This window comes from Phascolarctos cinereus, unplaced genomic scaffold (assembly GCF_003287225.1).
Source record: "Phascolarctos cinereus isolate Bilbo 61053 unplaced genomic scaffold, phaCin_HiC Scaffold_2;HRSCAF=192, whole genome shotgun sequence".
Taxonomy (NCBI): domain Eukaryota; kingdom Metazoa; phylum Chordata; class Mammalia; order Diprotodontia; family Phascolarctidae; genus Phascolarctos; species Phascolarctos cinereus.
In genome coordinates, this window is record NW_027555625.1 from 247,883,823 (window position 1) to 247,901,371 (window position 17,549).

The window sequence follows — 17,549 nt, forward strand, 5'->3', positions numbered from 1 at the left end:
ATATCACAAATAATTCATAGTAGGTCAAAAGAGCAAGAATTAATTTATCAGGGAAACTTAAGTAAAATTAATTTCATCTTTCCTTCTATCATAAATCCTAATTCCTAATTGCCAATTAAAACTGAGCCAGCATTTCTTTTTGAAGGTCTATTGATGCCTTTTATTTTTATATCAATCTTGAAAAAATATATCTTACCCACTGCCCTCTCTTTGTAACAAATATTAAAAAAGAAAAACTAACACATTGCTTCTGACAGTATATGCAACATTTGACACAAATAATCTCCTCTCAGGCCTAAAAGTTATGCATTCTAAAATACCTATTTTTTATTGCTAGCCTATACTCTCTATCCTAATTTTAACTTCTCCTTTAAATGTTTACTAGAATACTGCCATCATATTTTCTAGATTATCACCAAAAATTCCAAGGATGACTTGTAAATCTTACATGTTTTAAAATGAGCACTTCCATGTGTGTATATATGTATACATACACGTATATATTAGTAATAATATGGAGAAGAAAGGAAAGAAAAGTTGACCTAGTAAGGAAAAAGAAGAATGCTTATTTCTAAATATATTTTTTTTCTTTCTTTCGGGGGAGGGGGTGAGGCAATCGGGGTTAAGTGACTTGCCCAGGGTCACACAGCTAGTAAGTGTCCAGTGTCTGGTCTGAGGCAGGATTTGAACACAGGTCCTCCTGACTCCAGGTCTGGTGCTCTCTCCACTGCGCCACCTAACTGCCCCTAAATAGTTATATTTTTTAAAGATACAACCAAACTGCATCTGTTCAATCTGCATAGGACTGATTCACTTCACATGAAGCCTTCCTTTCCTGATGCCTTAAGCTGATATGATCTTTCTTCTGGAATTACCTTCTATATATTTTGTACCAACTTATAAAAACAGCTAGTGTTTATATATTGCTTTAAGTTTACAAGGCACTTTACATATGTTATCTCATTTGATTCTCGTAACAACCCAATGAGATGGGTGCTAATTATTACCCAGTTTTTTCTGTTTTCTTGATGTATTTTGTTTTCATATTACAAACATTTATAGATTACTCCCACTTTGTGAGAAGTGTCTTATGATGGAGTAAAACAGGTAAAATCACTAATACAGTAACCTTATTGAAAGTTCATGCAATATTTCACATCTGTAGTTACCTTCTAACCTACCCCAGTTGTGGTTTGGTCATTTTTCAGTTGTGTCCAACTCTTTGTGGCCCCATTTGGGGTTTCCTAGGCAAAGATACTGGAGTGATTTGTCATCTTCTTCTCCAGCTCATTTTACAGATGAAGAGCTGAGGCAAACAGGGTTAAGTGACTTGCCCAGGATCACGCAGCTAGGAAGTGTCGGAGGGCAGATTTGGACTCAGGAAGATGAGTCTTCCTGACTCTAGGCTTGGCACTCCATCCACTCTGCTACCTAACTACCTGGTAACACCCTCCCTGCCCCTCCCTTCCCCCTGCTACTTCTCTATTTTAAGAAAATGTGCAAAAATCTATTTTTTCACTCTCCCATACTCACATGCCATCAAAAAAAGGAAAAAAAAGCAAATTTCTTATAACATATCTATAGTCAAGCAAAACAAATTTCCCCAGTAGTTGTACACACACACACAAAATATGTTTTATTCTGTAACCTAAATCCATCACCCCTTTGTAATGGCTAGCATATTTCATCATCTGTCCTCTGCAATCATGAATGGTCACTGTATTGATCATAGTTTACAGCTTTCAAAGTTCTCTGCTTTTACAATGTTGTATAAAATGTTCTATTGGATCTGCTTGTTTCATTCCTAATTAGTTTATAAAAGTGCTCAGAAAGATTCATTTTTATAATATTGATCTTTTAGTATAAATTGTTCTGTTTCTGCTCATTTCACTCTGCATCACAACACAATAATATCTCATCATCTTTATATATTGCAACTTATTCTGCCATTTCTTAATTGTTGGACATCCTCTTAGTTTTCATTTTTTTAAACGACCACAAAGAGAGCTGCTACAAATATATTTGCACACATCAGACCTTTTCCTCTTTCTTTATCTCTTTTGGGTATATGTCTAGCGCTGGAATAGCTTTGGGAAAATATGCTCTTTAGTAACTTGGCTTGTATAATTACAAAGTATTTTCCAGAATGGTTGTACCTACTGATAGGTCCACCAACAGTGCATCAAGATCCCTGTTTTCCCACAGCCCTTCCCATGTTTATCATTGTCCTTTTTGGGTCATCTTTGCCACTATGATGGGTGTGAGTTCCTAATTATAGATGAGGAAACTGAGGGGCAGAGAAGTTAAATGACTTGCCCATATTTGAACAGCTATTAAGTGTCTGAGGCAGGATTAGAACTCAGATCTTTCTGATTTTAAGTACAACACTGCCCACTGTGCTACCTAGATGGATATATGTTGTTTTCCCTGATGGAATGAGTTTCTTGAGGGCAGGGATGGTTTCATTGGTGTCTTTGTGTCCATAGGGCCTAGCACAGTGCCTGGAACATAATTAGTGTTTGTTGATTAAGCAAGTGAATAATTCACTTAGGCATAGTGATGGCTAGGTGTCAGGGACAGTAAGAAGGACAGTTTGGCTGGACCACACAATGCATGTATGGAAGTAGTGTGTAATAAGCTTAGTAAAGGAGGTTAAGATGACAGCGAGGTGTCCCAGTGGATGAAATGCCGGGCCTGAAGTCAGGAAGACCTGAGTTAAAATCCTGCCTCAGACACTTACTAGCTATATGGGCAAGTCACTTAAACCCTGTTTGCCTCAGTTTCCTTCATCTGGAAAATGAGCTAGAGAAGGAAATAGCAAATCACTTTGGGATCTTTGCCAAGAAAACCCCAAATAGGATCATGAAGAGTTGGACACAACTGAACAACAATAAAAAAAAAAAGAGGTTAAAACCAGGCTATTTAAGTCTTTAAATTCCAAACAGGTGCTTGTATATAGATCCTACACGTAATAGGAAGTGCTTCTTAAGGAGGGGAATTACAGTCAGAACTATATTTTAGGGATGTCACTGGAAGATATGAGTTTCAAGTCAACTGGGTAATTTCTAAAGTTCTAAGATTCTACTGCAAATGAAGCCTCCCCCCCAAAACCACACATTTAATAATTTGAAAATCTTCATATATTAACCTGCTCTATTGGTCTTATGATTTTAAGTAGACTTATGGAGATAGGTATTTCACCTGAAAATATACTGTAGAAGAAACACTCAAACCATGTAAAGAACATTATGTTTCTATATTAAAGTAATAAAAAATCAAAGGTCACCTGCTATTTTTTGTGTCATACTGTCTCATGTTCTTAATAAAATGAGTCTTCTTCAAGCCTTTGTGTCTTGGTGATCCAGATATGTGTTTGGTCCTGCAATTGGAAAGGAAAAAAATAAATAAATTCCTCCCCACCCCCTAGACTCTTCAATAGGGATTGTATGATCAGATAGCAGCACCAGCATGCAGGACCTCCGGCACTTTTCTCGGACAAGGGTAGCAGGGGGAAAAGGAGTGCATGCAACAAGATTAATGCTGCTTTGAAAGAGTACCTTTGTACAGTGGCATATTCCACTATGTCTTCTAAAAATTCTAGAGAACAGCGCTGGGAGATAAAACGCCTTCTGCAAAAATGTACACCAACACGAAGAGTGAACAATATTAATTGGAAGTTGTAGTGAATAGAAACTAAAAAAAGTCTGTGAAGGATCCCTTAAAATATTTATCAAAAAAGTAAAAACAAAAAAAATAATCCTCTCAATAGTCATTCTTTAAAATTTCAGGAAAAAAGACAGACTCATTAGTATGCAAAATTCAGCTTAAAAGAATGGGTCAAGAAGATTTTTATTATCTATTTTAATTAGAAGACCTTATACTTAAATGGGATCTATGAACTCACCAATGTGGGTAAATCCCTCCATTAGTCCCAAACAACCCATCCATACCTTTTCATTTTTGGGTACCTTACCCATGTTTTTTCCTACAGATCCTCCAGAGGTCTTCCTCTCTAACATTACATTTCTTCCCCTCCAATCCTACCTTCCATACCCTCTTTGGTACTAGAGTACTTTCTCAAGATCTTTTTACCTTTCACAGTACAATGGAAACACTCTAGTGGTCTATTTGTTACCATTTGCTCTTGTTACATGGCTGGCCCACTTCCTTTTCAAATCACAAATTTATTTCTTCAATGATATATTACTATAGGGTATATATTATATATCATTATATATTATAAATAATATATTATATAAAATATCAATTATATATATACTAGTTCTTGCAGACTGTGAAACAATTGATGCTTCTAGAAAAACAGATCTTTTAAGAAATGCATTAAAAAAATCTGAAAAAGTTGCTCTTCTGTCTTTGAGGACTGAGATTTCTGGATGGTAATATCAATAATCCACATGAAAAGCAAATTAGTGTGCTAGAATCTCATCCTTACTAATACTTAATATTTACTTAGCATAGTGTAAGTTACAGTTATTTTGTATAATTTCTGGGAGAAAACTGGTTTAAGATGAAAATCCCATATCTCTACTTTCCTAAACATTATTGCTTCCATTTTAAGGAATTATTGTATAGAAATAAATATATTTCAAATATATCTATCTTTTTGGAACATACAATGGCAAGTGAGACATATATGTATATATGTACATGTATGTATACGTGAACACATATATATAAATGATTCTGCCTAGAAGATGCATGAAAGATAATTTCTAACTTCAAGGCAGTGTCAGGAAAGGTTTCACAGAGGAGGTGGCATTTCAGCTAGGTCTTGAAGTACTGGTTCAATTTCAATGGCTGGAAATGGCAGGGAGGACTGGTGGAATGGTGGAAAGACATCATAGGATGCTAGAGGGTAGAATAATTGGTGAACGGTACTGTAAAACAACGTTAGAAAGAGAGCAATTAAAAAAACCCCTTCCATTTTATTAACATTTTCTTTTCTACATAAACAATTTATGGCAATTTCTGTGGAACACGTAAACAACAACAACAACAAAATTAGGGAATACTAGCAGGGACATTTGTTCCCCCAAACATAAGATTTATTGGGAAGATGAGAAGAGAACTAATTTTACACAAAAACAAATATCCTATGCTAAAAACGAGGCAAGTACTTTTAAACTTTAATATATTTAATATATTGTGTGATTAAAAAAATTTATTCTATATCTCATTATGTCAGTGACCTCCCAAAAGGAGTACACATGATCCACTGAGTGTGGGAATAAAATACTCTTATATTTTATTTCTACTTATTATCTAAAAAATAAGTTAGACAGTAAGTTTTACATATAGTGTAGTATTTGAGGCCTCCTTTAAGAAAGTATGGAGGGGCAGCTATGTGGTGCCATGGATAGAGCACCAGCCCTGGAGTCAGGAGAACCTGAGTTCAAATACGACCTCTGACACTTGACAATTACTGGCTGTGTGACCCTGGGAAGTCACTTAACCCCACTGCCTAGCAAAGAACAACAACAACAACAAAAGTATGGGAATTCACCAAGCACAGAAGAGATGAGAGAGTGGGACTTTGTTCACTTTCACTCTTACCTCATACTTTAAGGGGTTTTTTTTATAATGTACACAATATATTGGCACAGTAGTACATGTGTGTAACAAATAAATGTATTTTTATTTTAAAAAAAATCTTTTTTACGTATAAGTGTGTGATTCAAAAAATTTAGAGACTGTGATATTATCATGGCCTTAATAAAACCACATGACTGACCTATGTTTTCCACAAGTGAACTGTTTTAAAGAAATGACATCAATGAAAAAATTGGTTCACTGAAAACCAAGATCCAGAATTACACATAAACTGTGTGCCTGATTAAATATATCAATATATCATCCAGTTTTAATTAAACTAACTCTCATAAAACGGACAAGTGTGTTAAAAAGATTCCTGTAAAGAAACTGTGGACTGATAATACCAATAATGAACACAAGTGAATGATAAGAAAATGGGAGAGCTAACACTTTTAGTCCTAAGGGGATCTGTCAGCCATATTACAAGTAAAACAATGACAATCTAATCATATCTAACAAGAAGGAGCACCCCCAAATTTAAAAAAAGTTATCAAGAAGACTGAAAAATGGATTACATCCTCTACTGTTAATGATTAACCCCTGCCCTAAGTGTATGATGTGCCTTCTGATATTAGCTAATAATAGCATAAAACCATTGTGACTAGCAAGACTCTTAAGAACTAGGCTTTTGTTGTCAAAAACGTGTCAAATCTAAAAGTCTCATATTTGCACACTTTAAAAACAATTTTCTAACTTGATTAAAAATATTCCAAATGAAGAATTTCAGTGAATTTTTGCTTGATATCAGGAAAGATGGAAATTTACCAACTGAATGTCCACAAAGACTTGTGGATAATTTCTGGATAGGATGAAAAAATAAGTACCATGATTTACAGTAAGCAGGGCCAATGATGTACTTTTTCTACTTGTAACTACATACATTGGTGAGGTATCTTTTTCACAAAAACTATGGCAATAAACTGAACTTAGTACATGAACTTAGCTGTGTTGCAAAATGTTAAAGATTTTTAAAAAATAAATGTTCAATAACCTGGCTTACTAAAAACTGAATATTTAGTGATAAAAAGTTTGTGTACCATTTAAATTTATTTCACTCTTATCTCGTACTTTAAGGGTTTTTTTTTGGTTTGGCTTTATAATGTACACAATATATTGGCAGAATAGTACATATATATAACAAATAAATGTATTTTTTTTATTAAAATTTTTTTTGCTCATAGGTGTGTATGATCCAAAAAATTTGGAGACTGATATATGTGATATTATCATGACCTAATAAAACTCACATGACTGGCCTATGCTTTCCACAAATGAAGTATTTTAAAGAAATGACATCAATGAAAAATTGGTTCACTGAAAACCAAGATCCAGAATTTCACATTCTAGTCTATGCCACTGATAATGCTATTCCTTATGCAATAGCAATTTGGTGCATAAGAAGTCAATACTACATTCTCTCAGATTTGGGGAAATTTTCAGTAACTTTATGTGAGCAAAATTATCTATAGTTCAATTTCTGCTCAAGTGATTGTTAATTTTTCTCAAGGCACTGGAAGCACATTTTGTTAGCTTAGGCAAAGTTCACTGTTCATAATGTGCTAATTAATATATTAAGTCAGGAGCTAAGATTTTATTCTGGAGCACAACATTCTTACTATCCTATTTGTGCAAGGGACTCAATTAGATTTATGTTTGACTACTACAAGATGAATGTGTCAGAACCTGGGCTTATGTAAAGTGTGTTGTAAACCTTGGTGTTATATGTCACCTATTATACTTTTATTAAGTGAAGCTATGAAAGAAAGGCAAAAATGACTCTAAAACAGAATTCAGAAATATTATGAAATATTTCATCAGGGGTCTGTGCTGAGCAATGATAATATTAACAGCTAGTATTTACATAGCGCTTTAAGGTTTGCAAAACACTTTCCAAAATTATTATCTTATTTTATTCTCCTAATGCCAGGAAGAGGGTGCTATTATCTTTACTTTACAAATGCAGCAAACAAAATTAAGTGACTTCCCTTGGATCCCATAGTCAGAAATGTCTGAGATCACATTTGAACTCAGATCTTACAGACTCCAGGTCCAGCATTCTACCCACTGCCTAACACTTTGCAATGTGAGAGATAAAAAGGATGAGGCAATGGTGGGAAGATGGATCAAAAATCCAAATATAATTTCATTTTATTCTCAAGTATGCAGGTATTACATAGTAGGCAAAAACCTGTTACCTTATGATGAATTAAGAGAAAGCATAATGTGCAGAATGAGGGAAGTGATGATGAGGTCATATTCCTTATGAACTCTGCTCTAGTCAGACTATGCCTGGAATATAATGATATTGATGATAATAAAAATAAATACTTCCATTTATACTGCACTGTAAGGTTTGGAAAGTGTTTTACAAATATTATCAGATTTTTTCCTCACAATAACCTTGGGAGGTAGATGCTATTATTACCTTCATTTAACAGATGAGGAAACTGAGAAAGACAGATGTTAACTGATTTACCTATGGTTATCTAGCTAATAACTGTTTGAGGCAGGATTTGAAACTCAGGTTTTATTGAGTCTAGGTCCAAGCACTCTAAACTGCTGCACTGCCAGCTGCCTAAGTAGAATTATGGTGTCCAATTCTAGGCAACATGGGGCAAATCTAGGGAAGTGCGGTCAGGATGGTGATGTCTCTGTATCTGAGGATCAGATGAAGAAAACAGAAAGGCTGAAAAAGCCTGAACAAGAGGAGATTTGGCTGTCTAGGTACTTAAAGATCTGTCTTATGGAAGAAGGACCAGATTTGTTCTGTCTGTCCTCAGAGGGCAGAACTAGAACAAAGTTGTAACTAGCAGACAACTCTGCAAAGTGTGTTCTCCAGGAAACTGTGAACAAGTTCAGTTGGGGGCAAAGGAGAGGATGGAGGAGAAACCTTGAGATACAAGGCTTTGGCAGGACACAGTGAGGCTGCTGCTTGGCAAATATCCACAGGGTGGAGTGGAAAAGCATCAGTAACTTCCTATGTTAACTAATTATTCTTGATAATTAGGTGTCAAGGAATTCTATCAACACCCTCTAAATCTTAGAGCCTGCCCTTTCTCATTATGACTCTTGAATAGAAAAAAAATGATAAAAGCTGTAGTGAGGGAGATTTAGATATGGAGACAGATTTAGATGTGATGTACAGAACTATTTCCTAAAAAATTAGACTATTCTTTTGTGGATAGTAGAGTTTCCCCTTCCTGGAGGTCTTTAACTGGAATCTGGAAGATTACTCATCAGGGACAGTGCAGAAGGATTACTGTTTAAGCGCAGGTCAGATTACATGGCCTTTGGCCTCTTCCAAATGTGAAATTCTGTCATCGGGCTAGAATATTTTATGAAAATGAGAAGTGATTTAAAAATTACATAGAAATGACACCCTAAAGCCTAGAATGATAAAAATGCACATCTTTCCAGTAAGTAATAATAATAATGATAGCTGACATTTATATAGCACTTCAAGGTTTACAAAACACTCTATACTTACATTATTTAAATTGTGGAGAATATTCTTAACCAAATAGTTTCTATTAATTATTCTGTTAATACAGACACATGATATAACTGAAACTCAAGTTATTTATAGATTCAATAATCCCTCAAAGCTCAGACTTGGAAACTCAAATTGCAATGTGTTGAAAGTCACAGGATAAAGTCAGTCACCAGGTCAACTAAAATGAGGACAAAGACACTAGGCTTCTTTACCACAAAGTATATTGACTGAAGTCAGGCATTGGTCCCATCTACTTAGAGACAAGAGAATGAACAGTCAAGTAATTTGAGTTCAATAGTTAGAGCAATCTACTGCATACCAGAATACTGAGTGCTCCCAAAGTCTTAGCACAGTTAGAAGCTTTAATAGTGTACAACTACACTAAGACTTTTGGAGCATAGGGGGAAAAAACCTTTTAAGTTATATAAACAAAAACACAAATATATAAAGAAGTATACCCTTTAATGCTAGCCTCAGAAGAATGTTGTGAGGGTTACTACTTATAGGGGCAAAGAAAATTGTAAAATATTTTGAACGCAGATGCTTTATATCATTGTTCTTGAAAGGTTCCAGAAGTATTTAATGCATTACTTGAACCACTTATTTTGGGGACACACATGCATAAGAAACAAAGTGGGATTCTGGCCAGTAGCTGACAGATAGGGTTATGTTTTCAAACCTGAGAGGATGAGGCAATTTCAAGCCCTTTCCTTCTCCATACACAAGGCAAATTTATTCTTGGCAGTCTATAGAGTGACCCCATATCACAAGTGTATCACAGACATATTTTGTTTAACTCAATCATAGCTCTAAGCATAGATTTAAGTTGGAAGGGATCTCAGAGACGATTTAGTCTTTAGCGCACCTGAACAATAATCTTCCATATCACTTACTTATGACCATCCAGTCTCTGCTTGAACACCTCCAGTGAGGTGGAAACTCTAACGTCCAGAAATAGTCCATTCTACTTTTAGACAGCTCAGACTGTGAGAAGGGTTTTCTTACAAGCTAAAATCTGCCAACGCAAACTGAATTGTAGACTCCTAATTTTTCTCTTTGGAAATAAGAACAAGTTTAATAGTTCTTATAAGTGACAACCCTTCAAATACTTGAAGACACCTACCATGTTTTCTCTAAATCTTTTTTCTTAACTAAACACCCCTAGCTTTTTCAATTAAGATGCACCAGAGTATAACTATAACTGAATAATTACTGGATATGCACTAGTCTTTTTGATAACATGGAAACAGATGGAGACTACTACACAGGAGAACCCACTGTTTAAACGACTTAAGTTACAGTTCCCAAACTTTATTCTCCACATCCTTCTGATATCCCTCATAAATCATTTTAAATGATAATAGTAATAATTATTTTTAAGAGAGAACATACAGCATTCGTATCTACAGCTATACCACAAACGTACAATTTTAAAATGGGTTTCTGAATCTGACAGTGGCTTCTTCACCTAGAAGTGGATAGTTATGTGTCACTGTCTTGTTATCTATCTGGGAAACAAAAATATTCATCTTCATAGATATTCTATGGAAAAAATGAAATTCATTTGATATTTGTAAAAAGATATACCTAATCACTCTCATGCAGGAGGTACAGCAATGTGTTTTGGGTTTCTAAGTAAATTTAGTTTTAAGAGGTCAGCTGATCATGAAAGGCTACATTCTTAAATACTACAGGAGGTACTAAAGAAAACTTCCAACCATCTCTACTCTCAAAGTGGGGCAAGAAAAACAAACCTATGTGACCCTTAACCAGTTTTACATATTTACAAGAATTTTGGGGGGAAGTTTTTTCATTATAGGTGAGCAGAGGTAAATTTTATAATTTATAATTTCTGTGTGTCTAGTACTAAGGGGAATAATGAATTCCCTTTAAGAAGTTAAAAATTCTGAAATAATTATAATAATTATTATCAATAATGATTAATAGTATCATTAATAATAATAGTCACTAACAGCTATAGAATACTTTAAGGTTGGCAAGCTGCTTTATGAACAGCATATGTTCTGGAGCTACTCTTCCAGCTCTTACTTATGCTAAGGAGTCAGTCAAGTGCCTGTGATGTGGCCATGTGTTCTTCTTAGGGTTCTGGGGTTAACCCTGAGGGGTTGGGGTTTTCTTTCCAATACTATATAGCTCTCGAGAACCTGACAGTGTGCTTTCTGTTAATATTATGAGTCGATTATCAGTCAGCCAGACTTAATTAACTTTTAGAAAACGGGTATTTTACTATAGTGGGCTCTGTATATTTGTTTTTAAAACTAGGGAGAGGAAGACTATAACTACAGGTACCTAGTGAGACAATAGGAGTGGTTTTGGGGAAGGAACCCTGAACCAGAAGTTGTAAGAGTCCTGGCTCTGCCACCAATTGGCTCTATAGCCTTGGGCAAGTCAACCTCTCGTAGCCTTAATTTCTTCATCTATTGAAGGAAAAGAAAGCTGTAATATACTTTGTGGTAAAGAGGCCTAGTGTGGCTGTCTCTTACCTTCCCACAAGTACATAAAGTATCTGGGGAAAGTGGGCTCAAGGTTAGAGCACATGTGGCAAACTCAGAGCTCAAGTCCTTTTACTGGAGTCCTCAGATCTTCCCTTTAGGTGGAGTGTAGCTTTTTTTTCTGGGCTCTTTGTAGAACCTTGAGTTCTACACAGGCAGTCCTTGACTCCACTGCAGACACTGCAATCTATGCAACTGGGGATGCTTCTAGGACAAAGATAGGAAACTGGCCAGTACTCTGGTGGTTCTGAACTAGCTCCCTGGTTTTGAGCAGGCCTCACCTGATTGGAACAGACTTGCTGTACGATGTCGCTGCAGCTCATCCAATAACTTTCAAGGCATTTCTGCACTTAAGTCTAAAGTTTTTGACTGACTAATTGAGAAGTAGTCTCATTTGACAACTATATCAGAGTTAAATGGGTGATTTTGATCCCATCTTTACACATACATTATTTCATCTGATCTTCAGATCTGTCAGGTAGGTACAATTATTATCTCCATTTTGCAGATGAGGAAACTGTGGCTGAAAGAGATTAAGTGGTTTTATCTTTACAAAGCTTTAATCAGTCTGTTAATCAGTTTACAAGTTAGCAGGGTTGTGTATTTAGACCAGGAAGAGATCTAAGGGCCATCCGGTCCAATCTTCTCTTTTCACAGATGAGGAAATTAAAGCCTAGAGAAGTTAGATGACTTGCCTAAAGTCAAAGGCAGTAGAAGTATTTTAACCCAGGTCCTCAAATCCCTTACTTCTTGCTTACTTTTATCGAAGTTAAAGTTATCAGTCAAACTCTTATTCAAGTTTTCATTCTCGCCAGGCCGTTCTATCAACTTATCTTTCACTTCTCAGGCTACTGGACCCCATTTAGATCTCCAATAATTAAATCTTAACTGAAGAACAAGTAATTCAAACTTCAACTGGGAACCATGTACAGAGAACCTCCAAATCTCCTGCTTACTAAGTTACTAGTCTATTCCTTAGTCCAAGCATGTAAATCTCACAAACCCTAGAACTAGGGTAACCTTAAAGATAATCTGGCAGATTTGCTCCCTACCCTCATTTGACATATAAGGAAACTAAAGCTCAAAGGGGGTAAGTGACTTCTGGTGGCCTTGTGCATATCTAGAATGAACTCAATGGGAAGCAACTGACAGGCGTGAGCATCAGGATAAGATATGCTAAAGAGCAATGTCTCTTAAAGCAAAATATAAATAAAGTGAAGAATGGATTTTAAATGAATTTTTAAATCAACAGGAAACTAAAACCATGGTCAAATATTCTTGAATTATGGAATCAAAGAATGTTAGCACAGAAACGAACTTTACAAATCATCTATTCCAACTCCCCAGAATTTTTGTCAGCAATTTTTGGGACAAGAAACATGAGATATGCCCAGAATGAAGGGAATTGCAGAGGTAGTCCTGGGATACCATAAAGTTGCTGCTGAGAAATGGAAACATCAACTAGTAATTTCCTATTTTAACTTCTTGTTAATTAGGTGCTAAAGGTCAGTTTCTATACTGCTGAGAAACTGCAACTGCTGTCAAAACTCTCCAAAGCTGGCATCTTGGGACAAAGCCCTGTCACCCTTCCCTGGTTACAGCTCTTTCTTTTCCTTCAATAGATGAAGAAATTAAGGCTACGAGAGGTTGACTTGCCCAAGGCTATAGAGCCAATTGGTGGCAGAGCCAGGACTCTTACAACTTCTGGTTCAGGGTTCCTTCCCCAAAACCACGCCTATTGTCTCACTAGGTACCTGTAGTTATAGTCTTCCTCCCCCTAGTTTTAAAAACAAATATACAGAATATATTTATTTTTGCACAATATACACAGTAATCATGTAAAATAATTATCTAGTTCTCTTTTAAATAAACTAGCTGAAATGGCTGCTGTGCTTTAGAATTGTCATTTTTGGCACACAGAGGAGGCATCCCGTGCTTAATAGTGTACTTCCAGTTACCACACAGTGTTCACTTAATTTTAGACAACTGTTCAATAATAGGATTTACATCCTCAATGGATATTTTATGGTTTCCAGCATTTGACAAGTTTTCCATTTTGATTCTGAATTGTCTTAGGCCATAAGCTGTCACAGTTCTGAAAGGCACAAATTACTCCCTCCCCTCCTGCAGTCAGACCTAGGAATGACTTAATTTTAAGGTTAATTTTAGACAGTGGCTAATGAACCAGCCTAATAAAGGCTTACATTACAAACCACAATATTCCTGACAATGACAAATCAGAGAAGCACACAGTCCAATGATGTGCTGAGCAATGGTTAAGTAAGAAACAAAATTACAAAGGCCAGCATAGTTTAGGGGAGATTAACAAACAAACAGAAAACAACTTCAGTCATTAGTATGTGAGATAAGGACAAAACACATGGGTAGCTGGAATACTTTTGGTATCAGAAATTATACCCATGGACTTCTCAGTAATTTTAGCTGGTTATTTACACGCTTTCCCTCCTCACTGTGGGAAAAGTGGTCTGGTCTAAACAACTATCAATAGGAATTTGTATTTTTTTAGGAAGGTAGGGAAAATTTATTGCTGATAGAGGCCTCTATGCACTCTTTTTGGGAACAAAGGGTAGAGAGTCAAGGAAGAGGAAAGATGTAAGATGGGAAGGTAAGACTAGTAAAAGTTTGGTGAGATCCATGCAAATTTATGGAAATTTTGGTTTTTTTTTTTTTAAGCAGAACTACGTAAGTGAATCTTTGCTTTCATGGATGCAGATGTTCCCTTAATTATGAAGATTACAATATATTCCCACCTGCTCATCCTGGGCTACTCTTGTCTCTGTGCTCCTATGTTTGACACAAGGAATCTGCCCGATATGCTGGGTCCCTTCGTTATTTTCTTTTGACACTGCAAGGATACCAGTGGAACACAAGGATTATCTGTTATTTCTTGACACATGATCAGCTCAAGTTTTTTCACACTTGTACATTTCTTTGGTGACATCCTTCACTTTGGTTCTTCCAAGTAGTTCCTTAGTTGTTGCATATTACAATCTGCCCACACCTTCCACGAGCTTCTGTACTGCCTTATGAGTGACAGTAATTTTCAATTATTTGGAAAATGTAAGGTCCCATGACCTGCAACTATACAACAATGCTGGTAGAGTATTAGTATTGAAAAGATACACCTTTTTTCCCTGGAGAAATCTGGAGTCATTAAAGGAAATTTTCTAACGGTAATCTAGCCCATTCTGTTCTTCCCATTTAAGTCTGGGACAGTTCGCATTACTGGCCCATATGTATATATTTAAGTAAGCAGATACAGTGGGATGTCATTTAGATTTAAAAACATTATTTAAAAAAGCCTCTTTCTGCACCCTGAATGTATTACCTCTCTGTCAGATGGTGGGTAGCATGCATCATCATCAGTGCCCTGGAATCATGGAAAGTGATTACAGTGATGAGAATTCTTAAATCTTTCAAAGCTGTTTGGCTTTAAAATGTTATTATTATTACATAACTTGTTCTCCTGATTCTGCTTACTTCACTCTTCATTAGTTCATACAAGTCTTCCCAAGTTTCTCTGAAACTATCTCAAGTTTTTTTTTTTTTACAGTACAACAGTATTTCATTACATTCATATATCATAATTTGTTCAGTTATTCCCTAATTAACTGGTACCTCTTTAGTTTCTGGTTCTTTGACACCACAAAAAGAACTGCTATAAATAAGATGTTTTTTTTGTTCTTTTCCTCTTTCTTTGATCTCTTTGGGCTATAGGCCTAGTATTAATATTGTTGGGTCAAAGAGTATGCACAATTCAGTAACTTTTTGGGCACGGTTCCAAATTACTTTCCAGAATGACTTGATACTTTCATAGTTCCATCAGCATGGCTCAGTGTGTCATTCTAGTTCTTTGCTTTTCTTTTTTCCCTTCCCCCCATTAATCTTCCTTTCACATCAGGAAGTTTCTTTTGATTTCAATTATGCCCTCCCTGATTTTATCTTCCCTCTTAACTCTTTGTCCCTGCTTGTTTCCCAGTTGGGTGTGAAGTATTTCTACAACTCTGTGTGTTCAATCCTCCTCTGTCAGTTTCAGATTAGCGTTCATCTGATGTTTACTTCCTTTGCACCTTCCTACACTGAGGAAGTCTACTCTTCTCACATACTCCAAATATTGGAAATAACAAGTTCCTCTCAGACCAGACATCTGACACTTAGTAGCTGTCTGACCACCGGCAAGTCACTTAACCCCACTTGCCTTGCAAAAATAAAAAAATAAAACAGAACAAACAAACAAAAAGAAATAGTAAGTTCCATCTCCTTCTTTCTAATGTATCTCGTTTACCCTCCCTTCTTTTTCCCTTCTACAAAACCTCAAAACAGAACCAACCTACCCTCAGGATTTCTGCTTTCTTTTTTAATTCCCTCAACACTTCGATGACATTAAGGTTCTGAAAGCCACTTGTTTCTTCTCCCCGTTAGAATGTTAGCACCACATCATCATAAAGCTTCTTCTAATTGTCCATTACCTTTCCAGGTTCTTCTGGATTCTTCTGCTTGTATTTCAAAGCCTCTATTCAGCTCCAGTCTACACAGAAATACTGAAAGTCCTCTATTCCATTAACAATCTACCCATACTGCATACCCCCTGCCCAGTCTCCCTTTTCCACAGCTGTATACTCAGTTTTTCAGGGTGAGACAGTCTTGGTTGTAAGCCTCCTTCTTTTGTCTTTTGGATTTTAAGATCTCTAATTTACAGTAGAAACTGTCAGGTCTGTGTGATCCTGACTCTAGTTCCTTGTCCCTTGTTCCTGAACAGCTTCTTTCTGGAAGCTTGACATATTTTTTTTTCTTTGATGGAGGTGTTCTGGATTTTTGCTATGACATTCCTGTAACTTTTTCTTTTGGAATTCTTTTCAGTGGATTCTAGTTTCACCTTGCTCCCTAGTTTTATGGATAATTTTTCAGGCGGTTTCTTGAAATCTAGTGCCCAGGCTTTTAAAAAATTATCATTTTTAGAGAGCCTAATGATTCTGAAATTATCTCTCCTTAACTTATTTTTCAGGTGAATTCCTTTTGATATCAGATACACCTTACATTTTCTTCTATTTTTTCAGTCCTTTGATTTTGTCCTGATATTTCTGTGTCATGGAACAACTGATTTTTGTGTGGTCTACTCTAGTTTTCAGGGAGTCCATTTCATTACTCTCCACTTTCTCTTTATTCTCTCTTCCAATTCTTTCCTTCAAAGTTTTTTTTTTAAATCTCTTCATTTTTTTCCCTAGGTGTTCATGAAGAAGCTCCTGCCAAAGAAGACCATCACATGTTCTGCAACTTAAGGTTTCAGAATTGCCTGAAGCAGAGTCTGGGCATTGTAGAAGTTGGAAGGACTTGAATCTAGGTCTTCCTGGCTCAAGATAGGTTCTTTATCCACTGAGTCATGTTGCCTCTCATTCACATCAAAAATATACACATGCATTTCAAAGCTAAATACTTGTATAAGTCATTTTTGAGTTATTCAAATCTTTGGTTCCTCCTGGCTGCAGAAGATCTATTATCCACAGAGAGCTGACTGTATTTAAAATTGATTTAAATGGCTAGGAACTATTTCATTTAAGTTAAAGTTGCATATACTTTTCTTTCTAACAATTTAGCATTAGGAACAGATTATATTTTTTATAACTATAAGAACTTAACACATTGTACTTCTGGAAAAAGACATGACCAAGAGAAATGGGAACACAGAAAAATTTTACACATGTACACAATTTGTCTACATTATGTGATCTTGAAAAGAAGAACTGAATTATAAATAGGCACACCTGTGAAATGGTGTCATTAGCATACAATGCTCCTCATCCAGCAAAGAAGTTTAATGACAGAAGTAGCAACATTTTGTTTCTCTTTGGACTCTGTAGTTATGAAACTACTTGTTGAAAATATACAATGTTAGTACTTGAATTTTTATG

At 35.8% G+C, this 17,549-nt stretch overlaps 1 protein-coding gene across 2 annotated transcripts in view; it reads right to left on the minus strand.

Annotated features, from left to right (window-relative positions):
- Positions 1-17,549, minus strand: part of CABLES2 (Cdk5 and Abl enzyme substrate 2) — a 35,722-nt gene that overhangs the window by 11,625 nt on the left and 6,548 nt on the right. The window contains exons 2-3 of one of the 2 annotated variants that reach the window (XM_020981536.2): positions 3,558-3,629; positions 3,287-3,379 (exon numbers count right to left, since the gene is read on the minus strand). In XM_020981536.2, coding sequence (XP_020837195.1) covers positions 3,287-3,379; positions 3,558-3,629 — 165 coding nt within the window. The remainder of the gene's footprint in view (positions 1-3,286; positions 3,380-3,557; positions 3,630-17,549) is intronic. The other variant, XM_020981537.2, reaches the window with a different exon arrangement.